Raw genomic sequence first — 12,967 nt, forward strand, 5'->3', positions numbered from 1 at the left:
GGACTTGCTCTGTCCCCCACGGGACAAGCAGGTGTCGGAACTGTTCCAAGGAGTCGCTCCCCTATAAAAAGCCCAAAGTAAAAGAAGAAGAAGAAGAGCAGATCCGTCGGTAAACAGTGACAACAGTAGCAACAGAGTTTCTTCACCTGCAGGTCCAGAAGAGCAACGAAGAGTCCGCCTCCATGGTTGCAGCTCTCAGCAGTCGCAGAAGGCCCATACCAAAGCGGGGGCAGATCAAGTATCGGGTAGCCACTTCCGCAATAGACTCCGTTGTGTCAATGCTGTGGAGAGCTATTCACCGCAGCCGAATTCTCATCCGTCATCCCCCTGTGAAGGAATTAGAGTTCCACTCCACGTCGCATGGCAGAGATGTGTTGGAGATGAGTATGTATATAGACTTGTTGTCTCAGCCACTATAGACTTGTAATGCTCTAGGACAAGAAGAACCGGGGAAAAAAAAAAAGGTGGATGCAAAAAATTTGAACACAATTCCCTAAGACTGAAAATAAATTGTCAAAAATATGTAAAAAATTTGGTAAGCGAATCACACGACTTATGGATTCAGACCAATGAGAGATGGAGATACGGTTAGCGACGTACGCTTCCTCTAGGACAAACTTGTAATCAACACCGCATCACTTGGAACTGCAGGACAAATAGGAGCCTTTCTGAATACTATGATGGACAGCTTACTGCTGTGTGTTGGAATAAGAAAACTGTTCATGTTATCTACGGACTTAGATTTCGTAATTCTTATAAATGAATGAATGGGTAGTGTCCGTACCGCCAGACAGGATCCTGGCAACACAACATAATACACCGATTTTATATCATGTTCCTGATATTTTGCAAACTTATCTTGAATCTCGAATAAAAACATAAATATTGCAGTTTCAGATACTAAGTACCACTTTTCCTGTGTGGGAAATGTCCGAAACAATATTTTAGATAAGCTATCATGCGATGACTAGTTTTGGACCAAAATCTTCCGGAGAAGGATGATCATGTTCATTACGTATAATTGTAAGCCGATGGAGCCAGATGACAGGCAAGGCAAAAACTTCATGCTCAGTAAGACACATCACAAACCATCAGCATTAGTTCTCCTTCTTACTGTCAGCTTCTTCAATAGCAGAAAGTCTTTCAACTAGCGGAGGGTGGGAGTAGTGGTAAGCCGAATACCATGGATCAGTGTTCATAGCAGAGAGGTTCTCCTCCTGAAAGCAAAAGTAAATATAAAAACAAGAATAATATATCACAAACTATATTGATATTCATGCCTAATCTAGCAAAATAAAGTGGAAAATATCCAGTGATTATGATGCCGCAATCCCTCCATTCACTGAGATAGCACTAATAGCAAAAAGAATATTACATCACTGCTGATCCTTCAGCAGACTCTATCTATTACTTGGTCTTCCTATGAATTCAGCTTTCTTCAACCATAAAAGCTGTCAGGTCAAGATTAGGAAGCACGGACAAAGTGATTTGGGTGGCATATCCATGTCCGTCACGTGCTGGACACGGATTCATCACTGACACAACCGAACATGTCTAGCCTTGTTTTTTTTAATTGTTTTAATTCAGTTGGACATGGTGTTCACATGTTAGACTCGAGATTTCTCAGCGCTCGCGTGCGGAGGCATCGTGAAACCTTCGGAATCTTTCTCCCTCCTAGATATAGATATTTCTTCCTCATCAACGTTAAATACCACTTGTATCCTGCCTTGACCGAATCCTTCATCCACCTCGGCTTCCTTCTTCACTAGTAAAGCCTTCACCCCCACCCTACTTGCAGAAGAGGTGGGCTTTGCCCCCCGCCCCAAGCACCCCCTAGATCACCACCACCCACCGACCACCTTTACTCTTAACTCTCGAGTGAATCAAAGGTTTCACAACATAGTGAACCCTTCTTCCTCGATGAAGCGAAGCCTCTTCCCTGCCCTGAACACCCCTAGTCCACCATAGAGGTCCAACGAAGCTTGCGCCCTAGCAAAACATCCTCACCTGCCCCGAGCACCCCACCTGTGACTCGGTGGCCATCATGTTATCGGGCCCTCGGCCCTGAGCGCCCCACCTGTGACTCGACAGCTCCACCATCGCATGAAGCTTCTTCCTCGATCATTGTGCTCTACCATCACGTGAAGCTTCTTCCTCAACCGTCATGTGTTGCCATTGCACATCGTCATGCAAATTTTCTTCTTCAGTGGCAATGCTTCCTCAATCATTGTAAGGTAAATTACTAAGTCTAGATTTTTTACCGCTAAAAAACACTTATTTCAATTAATAACATATTATTAACCTATTTTATTTTATTTTAGTCTAGGTCTTTTTATTGCTTCTGATTAAATTGTTAACATATTATTAATCTATTTTTTTATTTTTATTTTTTTAATCCAAGTTTTTTTACTACTTCTGATTAAATTATTAACATATTGATGGGGATCAAAGCACCACCACATCATTACGGTGGTCCAAGAGGATGCAAAGAGCTCCAGATAGCGACATCGGAGTCACATAGGCCTAAGTGCCCATGGAGAGATCATCCTATACATATTTTATTTTCTTATTAGATTATAGTAGGATTTGGGCATCCGATATATTTGTATTGGGCTTTGGGCTTCAGCTTGTATGGATGTTCATCCAAGGGTGGACACTTGTCCCCATCTTAAAGTACATGTTTTAAGGTACACATAATAGAGGATCTTGGAGTGGACACATTTCTCCATCTTATGAATCCCTAACCCCCTCTTCTAGAAAGGGGATATGTGACGTTCAAGCAAGGGTAGATACTTGTCCCCATCCTATGGATCTTTACCCACAACTCTTTTAGGAGACATGTGGCACTCATCAAAGGGACATTCATCCTTATAAAAGTATTATAAACCCCACATTTTGGGATAAATGAATGAATGAAGAGCTAAGAGCTTGTAGCTACCAAGAACCTTAAATGAGACACCTAAGGCGAGATTCCTCAAGGTGAGAGGAATCTCTCCTATGGATACTTGTCTCCATCCTATGAATCCCTACCACCACTTTTCTAGGAGAAGGCATGTGGCACTCATCAAAAGGACATTCATGCTTATAAAAGCATTGTAAACCTCACATTTTAAAATAAATGAATGAATGAAGAGCTAAGAGCTTGTAGCTACTAAGAACCTTAGGTGTGATGCTTAAGTGAGGAGAGATTCCTAAAAGGTGAGAGGCCTTACCCTATCTATTCTTTCCCTTTCCTTCCTCCCCACCACCCTTCTTCGCCTCTTCAACCATCACAACAGCACCATCACTATCATAGCATCACTACTACCACCAAAAGGAGCAACAACATCAGCCACCAATTGCCATCAACACAATCCCCATCGACAACCACCACCCTACATGCCACTTCTTCTACCGGGGCATTTTCTCGTTCATCATTGCACCGTCCCAGGCCAAGAGCATTAGATCATTTACAGTTGTGTTAAGGGCTGTTTACGGGAGGAATGTTCCCTACCCTCAAAGCTTAAGCGATGTATTAACTCGAGAAATAGGATAGATCCAGCCCCTTGATTGTATCTAGATTAGGACTAGCTCTTGGCATCGTTTTCAGCTCTTTCACCCAAAGTGAGCCTTCTAAACCCCCTTGTTTTCCTTAGTTATTTTGCACTTTCTTGTCTAGATTTATTAAATCATTGCTCAAACTAATCAAGTCATGGTTGGAAGATAAGTTAACATTCTCATTGCTACCACTTGTCTTTCTCAAGCTCTTTGACTTCATCACCTCTCATTACATCTTTTATTTTGCTCACCACACACCACACCACTCACCCCTACATCACATATTATTAAACTTTTTTAATCTTTTATTTTTTAAAATCTGAGATTTTTTACTGCTTATGATTAAATTGTTACAACAATTTAGTAATATAACAAGATTCTGCTACTTCCCAGTTTATTCTGATTAAATTATTAAATATTATTTGATGTACATAAACTTTATTTTAGATACTTAGATTTAGATGATTTTAATTATTTAAAATTGTGTGATAATATTTATTTATTCACATTATTGAGTCTATAAAATTTAAATATAAATATTATAAATATTATAAAACTCATGTTAATAGACTTTTTTTTTTTAAATAATGTCACTGTATCTGTGTCGTGTCGTGTTGTGTCTATGTAACACTAATTGCAGGACCTGAAAAAACAATAATCCACCGATCTTGATCTACATCCTCTAAAATAACCACATTGAAAATAAAATTTTGAAAACAGTTTTAAACTGTCCACCCTTTCACCAAGTGGTTAAAAGAATGAGTTCAATAGAAACAAATTTACACAGTTTACTTTTTGATCACTTAATCAATTAGGAAATGGGCTTTGAATGTCCTGATTTATTTATTACTTCAGAAGGTTCATCAACTTGAATAATTCAAATCATCTACTGGATCCAGACTCCCTACTGACCAATGTGCTATTTTTTTTAGTAGAAATTGAAAAAAACCAATTGAACATAGCAAATTACTAACAAACCGGCAGGGTCTACCCGTTTGGTATTGTTTCCCACAAAAAATTGAGCAAGCCCCACAAGCATAAAGATTAATAAGACATTATGGTGCAGGACTCTACATGGGAGGCTCCACGAGGATTTTGCAGAACTCCAAACTAGGCACTGCCACACAAACTCAACTCAATCACACATTCTTCATTCAACCACTATTTAGTTGACCTTTTGTTGAAATTGCTGCAATTAAACCTCATATAAGACTGGGAAAAAACTAGATTTTCACCAGAGAAAATTTTATTTATTTTTCCAGCAAAAACTCCCATATCTTTTCATGCAAAATAGTACAATTTCAGTACATGAGACATTAAAAAATTGTTAAAATTTGAGGGAAAAAAAAGAAGAATAAAAAAGCAAAGACATGTTTCCTTCAAACATGAGGCAAAGTATCTATAATCTGAGATATTGCTCAACACAGTTCACCTTGTGAGGTCAAAACATTAAATTTAACCATGAGACTCCCAAATGTTACAATTGATAACCAAAATCAATCTCACAATTATGGTTTGCCCATTTGGACAGATAAAAAGTAGTGTTTGACATGAAGTAATTTAACAAAAAACTAAAACATGAGAGACTAGGTGAACATTAAACAACAAACAACATAAAATGGAAAAAAAAAAGCCTGCAACTTACTTGCAACTTGATGAGGCCTGCTCGAAGAGCTTTGGCATAGCCCAGTTTCTTAGCAAAAGCATCAGCCTAAAAAACATATTAATTACATAGCTTAAAGTATAAGGTGGCACCAAAATATATAATGAAAAGTAGCCAATTCTTAAGTGAGACTGTTGAATATGAAAACATCAATTGCAAAAACTAACATGAAAATATGATTTTGACAAGATCTAAGGTACCTGGAATTCAAATGCCCGGCTTACAAGATTGAGACCAAAATTCACAAGGTGCTGGAGGGGTATAACAGTATGCTGTAATAAGACTCCAGAAATTAGCCAAACATTTTATATATCATAGAAACATCCGACATGATGCTTGCTATATAGACCCATAGTAACAAAGAAATGATAAATTAGCAATAAAAGAGTCTGTTAACTGACTTTTCTAATAACTAAAGTGAGAAAATGAAAATCTACATAAGCTATAACATAAATGGTACCAATGCCATTGCATCATGAAAGGTTAATAGGAAACATATGTTAGATCAAGTCCTTTCTCCTTGTCCTCTCTGATGATTATCATGTTCATAAACAAATATTTTTCTCTCACTTGTTGTCTTTTACAGTGATTTAAAAAGCACTAGGCGCCAAAAGATGCTAAGGTCCAAAAACGCCCTAGGCACTCGCCCGAGCGAAGCGAAGCGCTAAAATATAAAAATATATAATATAATTAATAAATATAATTATTTAAATAAATTATGATATTAAATTAAAAAATCTTACAAAATCACAATATCACATTAACAAAAAAATCTCAAAATTCAAAACAATTACAATAATTTCAAATAAATAAAAATTAGCAGTATTAAAATCAAAATAATATATTATTAATCTAATAAAAAAAATATTGTTACTAGTATACAATTAACAGTATACGGTTAATATATTGTTAACAGTATACTATTGAGTCGATGTGAGAAGAGGTAGCAGCGAGTAACAACAGCGAGAGCGAGAGCGAGAGAGGCAAGCGACGACAGTAGCAGCGAGAAGCAGTAGCGGGAGCGGCGACAATGGCAGCGACAGCAGCGAGCAACGGGAGCGGGAGCGAGAGCGATGAGCGGTGATAGTGGCAGTGACAGCGGCAGCGGCGAGCAACGACGGCGACGGCGACAGCGGGAGCGACGATAGTGGCAGCGAGCAACGATAGCGGTAACAGTGAGCAACGAGAGCAGGAGCGGTGACAGCGATAGCGACAACGGCGAGTGGCAACAGTGGCAGCGGGAGCGACAGCTACGAGTAGGGTTAGGGTTGGGAAGTCGTGAGAGGAAGGCTGATATCGGTGATTTAGTTGGTTCGATTGAACCAACTAAAGCACCGGAGACCGAACCAGACCTAAAACGCTGGTTCAGTCGGCTAGTTTAACCCGGGCGCTCGCCCGAAGCGCCCAACGCCTGGGCTCGGGCGAGCGCCCAGGCAGTGCCTCTTTGAAGTGCGTCGCCTGGAAATGAAGTGAGGCACTCGGGCCTCACCTCGCCTCGCTCAAGCGCCTAGGCGAGTGCCCGAGCGCCTATTGAAATCACTGGTCTCCTACAACTAATCATGCTCTTCTATGTCAACTGATTCAACCAAACATTTGTTTCAAAGTTAAACTACTACACAGGAATCCTTCATTTTCAGCCACTTTTGCATATCTATGAACCTTTTCTTTTCCTACCAAAACGTACCACAGATCTCTGGCTAAAATATGTACCTCTTACTAAACCATACCATTTGTCTCCCACTCACCAGAGCAGTATAGAAGGCGAATCTTGACACTAGACAAGTATCTGATTTTTCAATTTAACTAGACAAATTACAAAAAATATACAATGCGAGCCTTGATGCCATAGTTAGATTGCTCCATTATGACTTGGGTGACTAGGGTTTGAGATAGAAATAACTTATTTCTTGCAAAAGTAAGACTATATACAATAATCCTATCCAAAGCCTGTACTAGAAACCTTATACACTAAGCGAATCTTCTTTTAACACAATATAAAGACAATTACACTAAGAGGGAGCTGCCAAATTTACTATCCCACTTTCTATTATTAAGCATGAGAATCATATATTTTCTGAAATATGAAGTAAAACACACAAAACTACAACAGTAATATTCAACTTTCCAACAGAGCTGTATACTAAACTAAGAAGTTACTATACAAATTAAGTAGATTGGAGTCTATGAATATGAGGTCACCATAAATTATTCTTATTATGCAAAGTTAAGATGACCAAACAGGAAATACAACTTCATTAACTACATTGCAAAAGAAACATGCAACACAAGATTACCTGAAATATAATGAGACCAATAAGTATTGGTTGACTATCAAAGCCAAAACTTTCAAAGAGATCCTTTGAGTTCCTCACTAGTGTGTATCCTCCAAATTGCAAAAATGTGAGAATCTGAACAAAACAATTGATCTTAGACATTAGATGTCTATTCAATCATGATTGCAAAAGGTGATTTATTTTGAGTAGGTGCTTTTGTCTCTTCATAAGAAGAAAAAGGTACCAAGAGAAACATGTAGAAAAAAACAAGAAAATAGTAAACCAGGATTCATGTATTATGTTCTTCAATAATGAAATTTTGAAAACAGACCAAATATAAAGTCCCCAATATAAAAAAATAATTGCCAAATTGTAAAATTTATTTGTGCCTTCTGATCTTGCACACAGCAATTGTGAGAACACTTGTATAAGGTCATGCTCATGGAATGATAATATAATTGTCCTGGCGTTAAGTGCAAAATAACTTATGAACAAATATTAAGAATAAGCAGGAACTCAAGAGTAAATGAGATTTCTAAAGACGAATTTCCCTTATGTGGATATCATGCACAGTATTTTGTGGTTACAATCTTACATAGGAAGCATTACACAACATGTATATCAACTGATAGAACCAAATTCTGACTAAAATGTCACCGACAAAACCTTCCACTACAGCCAAGTTTAAACTCCAATGTAGACAAGAAAAAAGAAAAGTTGAAAGGAAATAAGTTAGAGATACAAGTGAAGACGTTATTACTAAAGAAATTACCATAAAATTAAGCACAAAGAATTCAGTGAAAAACCATGCAGTATGGTAATCAAGAGTAAGCTTTAGAAAAGATGCAAAAAACATATCAGAATGTCATGAATAATTAAGAAACTATATTAGGATCCTTACACAGCTCAAACACATACATGTGATGAATGATAAATTTAAAACCTAGTACATTCCTTATTATTGCACTGAATGAAATAATAATGTGTTTGCCAATTATCCACACTGCACACTCAAATGCCCACACAAATCTAGGAAAAATATGGGGAAATGACACAAGAATTCCAAATTCTACTACAAGGACAATTTGGAGTTATTTGTGTTCCTTCAGATATAGGGGCTTTGACACGTAGGCAATTTGATGCCATGTCAGACCCATCCATGCTGACTGAGTCATCATCCAATAGGGATGATTACTCGATATCAACTTGCTCAATATCAATGGGGACGACGACTTGAGGATGATCTACTCAACCGAAATGGCAGCTGGCAGGTCCTAGTGCCAGTGCGATCATTACATACCTGTAACATCCAATGATTCAGTGCACGACTTCTTGACTCAATGATGGGATACCTCGTGTGACTGATGGAGTTAGTCCCCACTTTGATTCAATGAACGCCCTAACACACTGTAAATTCCTTGACCCTATCTAATATAATCTCCTCTCTATCTTCAAGATCCTCTGAAATGCCCAACTACCTTACACATCAAAGGGCCTTTGTCGACCGCGCCCTCAACATAGCTTTTGTAGTCTTTTGCCCGATACCTCATCTTCTCGACACCCAACATGTTACAAGCTCGGAAGTCGGAGCCGAGATGGATTTGAACCCCATGTGTTGGACAACCATAATCTAACTTATCAAATTGGCGTCAAAAGGAGGGTCAGAACAACCATAATCTAACTTATCAAATTGGCATCAAAAGGAGGGTTAGGACAACCATAATCTAACTTATCAAATTGGCATCATCCTAATACATGACATCACAACACAATCATGCTAAAAGATTATGAGGGACTCAAGAGGACCCTACTCTCTCGAACTTGAACCATCTTGATGGTAGTTGTGAGGAGCAATCTTTTCTCAATTATTGAACACTCAATCTTCAGGCATCTCTTCAATCTTGGAGGACTCCAAGCCTATCACTGTATATGCCTCATGCTTGTAAGCCTTGAGGCATAGGGTCTTTTGAATACAAGTCTTGTTTCTTGAAAGGTCTGGTCCTTCTCATACAACGATGTATCTCTTTGGTGGATTCCTCGTAGTGGTGAGTCCCCAAGTCTTATGTCCCTAGCTAGACTCCTTGGATGGTGATATTTGTATCCCTTGAGTATTTTACATGGGTGGTGAAAACTAGTTTATCCTTCGATCTATTCCACTTATTTTTCTCTCTAACTCATCCATACCAACATCAAATTGGTATCAAAGTAAAGGTTATCAAGGCTGGTCATCGTCAACATGCACTTAATGCCGAAGAACATGTTGCTCGTGAAAGAGATCATCCACACATTAAAATCACAATGAGTTCAGGAGGCATATACAACTACTCCGACAACGTTTGGATCAATATGAGCCATTTTGATATAATGATCCAAAGCATATTTCTAACGTTGGAAGACAAGTATATGTTAATCCTTTTCATCAAAATCAACCTTAGAGATGATTGCATTCCTTCTCATGTATAAAGAAATCATGAATTTGATCGTGACTTCAATTTAAAGTAGATTTTTAGAGTTTGAAGGACGAATGCAACAATATGAGTTTCTTGATTGGGTTAATACCGTAGAAAGAGTTTTCTTATTTTAAAGATGTTCTGACCCAACAAAGTCATGCTTGTCATCATGAAATTGAAGAAACATACCTCTTTGTAGTCGGAAAATCACAAAAGAAGAACAGAACGTGAAGGTAGAAGAAGGATCTTAACATGGAAGAAAATGAAGAGGGAACTTGAGAAGAAATATCTTCCTCACAACTTTTTCTCCGTTTTGTAACTTTAGACAAAAGAAACTTTCAATGGAAGAGTACACAACAGAATTAGAGTTATAATAAACCAAAGGAGCAAACTACTGCAAGATACTTTGGTGGTCTAAGGCTCGAGATTCACAATGTTGTCCAACTACAACCTTATTTGAGCTATAATGATGTTTGTAAATTGCTTTCAAGGTCGAGAAACAATTAAAAGAAGCTCGATGGAGTGGATTTCAATATATAGCTTGTGATGGCATATCCACTCGAGGAGATGTCTCTACTTCAAAGTCTATCCCAACTATTAAATCTACATCAAAGGCGATCTCAAAGGATGATGGTGGGGCTAATTTCAAGCACCCCTCAAGTTCTTTTGGTGAGAGTTTTCGTTAATGTTTCAAATGTCATGGATGGCTTCGGAATGTCCTAATCACAAAATTCACTCTAACTGAGGAATTACAATACAATGGATGAGAAAACTCATACCAATCCAGATCCTACACCAACAAATTGAAGAAATTACCTATGTTGATCATGGACAATCTCATGTGATTCAAAGAAGCTTAAATATTGTTCATGAAGAAATAGAACATCAATGGCTTTGAAAGAATATTTTTCACACCAAATGCGCTTCTCATGGGAAAGTTTGTGATGTGATAATTGATGGTGGCAGCTTCGAAAATGTAGTATCAACTGAGATGGTAAACAAATTAAACTTGAAGAGCGAGAAGCATCCTCAACATTACAATCTTTCATGGCTCCTAAAAGATAACGGAATCAAGGTTAAAATATGTGATCTTGTCTAATTTTCAATTGGAAACAAATATAAAGATGAAGTTTGGTGTGATGTTATTCCTATCGATGCTTGTCGCCTATTTCTTGGGCATCCTTGGCAATCCAATAAGAACTTTTCATGATGATTTTAAAAATACTTATGCTTTCACCAAGGATGGTGTTAAGATTACTTTGGGTTATTCTAAACTGAAAATTACCTCTAAACCCTCCAAGGGAAGGAGAACAATATCTAACTCTTTCTAGGCTCAAAAGGAAGGTCGAGATAAGCAATAAAATGTATGCGCCATGGTTCGTGTTACCAGTCCGAACTAGTGCACCGACCAGCTGTTGATACGATACGTACCAAGCTTTATCGAGCCATACTGAGTGTCACGACACACAATACACGAGGGCATACCAATGTACCACTGGTACCGATCCCCTATCGGACCGGTATGTACCGTCCATACCGAGCAGTACATTGTTGTATGGTGAACGTTGGTATGCACTATTCACTTATTGTTTTGAAGGAGAATGAGGATAGTGGAGATCCCCCTCTCATGATGAAGCATCTCCTAAAAGAATTTCATGATGTTGTACTCGAGGAGATTCCACATAGTCTTCCACTTGTAAGAGACATTTAACACTGCATTGATCTTGTACCTAATGTTGTTATAAATTAATGCAGCTTATAGAATAAGTGGTGTTGTTTTACCAAACAAAACAACCTACAGAATGCGTATGAAGCAGCATAAGAGCTATAAAGATAAGTGGATGAACTTTTAACCTAAGGATTTGATAAGAGAAAGTTTAAGCTCTTATGTTGTACCAGCTCTCTATCCAAAAAAAAGAAAAAGATGGATCACAATGTACATGTGGATAGCAAAGTTGTACATAAGATTACTATTGACTATAGCTTTTCTATTCCTCGTCTAGATGATCTTCTTGACTAACTTCATTGGGCAACTATGATTGTGTTTGGGAACACATTTGCATCTTTAATGTGTATTTGGAGAAAGGGGCTTGAGTAAATGTGCAATTGTAGAATGCTTTGAGTATTTGGTAAACGATAGATGAAAATTATATTTTAAATATACATTGAAATAAGTATTGTTTGGTATATATTTCAAAAGTTCATTAAATTTATATGACAAATTTACCCTTCTAATATTTTTTATATTTACTCAAAAGTGAATACATATTTTTCATTTAAATTAGTAATTATATAAATAAAATAATTAAATGCATGTATGTAACCTTGCAAAAAATTACATATGGCCTAGGTATATAATAAATAAAAAATATAATCATATAATGAATGTAAAATAACCTTTGGAAATAAATAAATAAAATTTTAACTTAAAAAGGACATAGATCATGTTGGCTTTTCACTAAATCATGTTAATAATCTTGTGATCTTAGATAATGTCATAGGGTACTTTGGAAATTTCAAAGATTACGTTAGCATCCTACAAATGCTAAAATGCTAATGCTACCCAGAAGCAACATCAGCATTTGTGAATTTGCAATGCAACATCCAAGCCAAATACGATTTGAAAAAAAATTACCAACCACACTTCACATTTATGCGCATTGGACCCTCGATGCATATTTCAAGTATGTTCCCAAATGCACCATATATTCTTTGAGATTGATCTTCGCATTGTTATCATAAAATCCATATAAGACCTGGATATGAATAGAAAGCAACATTCAAAACAAGGGATGGTCTCTATGAATAGATGATAATGCCTTTTGGTCTCTCTAATGCTCTTAAGACATTTACCTCGTGAATCATATGTTTAGACTTCTTACTAGAAAATTTGTTATCGCATACTCTGATGCAATAATGAGAAGCAACATCTACAACAACTTCGTAAGATTTTTAATACTTTATGAGAACAAAAGTTATTTGGTAATTTGAAGAAATGCAGATTTTTCACTGATAGACTTAATTTTTTGTTATATTGTATCTAA

The 12,967-nt window shown here is 37.3% G+C and overlaps 1 protein-coding gene across 2 annotated transcripts in view; it reads right to left on the bottom strand.

Annotated features, from left to right (window-relative positions):
- Positions 1–807: 807 nt before the first annotated feature.
- The window catches only part of LOC103979496 (CAAX prenyl protease 1 homolog), a 30,395-nt gene continuing 18,235 nt past the window's right edge, over positions 808–12,967 (bottom strand). The window contains exons 11-14 of one of the 2 annotated variants that reach the window (XM_009395668.3): positions 7,495–7,608; positions 5,401–5,472; positions 5,183–5,248; positions 808–1,217 (exon numbers count right to left, since the gene is read on the bottom strand). In XM_009395668.3, the coding sequence (XP_009393943.1) occupies positions 1,098–1,217; positions 5,183–5,248; positions 5,401–5,472; positions 7,495–7,608 (372 nt within the window). In that variant the 3' untranslated portion in view covers positions 808–1,097. The remainder of the gene's footprint in view (positions 1,218–5,182; positions 5,249–5,400; positions 5,473–7,494; positions 7,609–12,967) is intronic. The other variant, XM_065172934.1, reaches the window with a different exon arrangement.

This window comes from Musa acuminata, chromosome BXJ1-4 (genome assembly GCF_036884655.1).
Source record: "Musa acuminata AAA Group cultivar baxijiao chromosome BXJ1-4, Cavendish_Baxijiao_AAA, whole genome shotgun sequence".
Taxonomy (NCBI): Eukaryota; Viridiplantae; Streptophyta; class Magnoliopsida; order Zingiberales; family Musaceae; genus Musa; species Musa acuminata.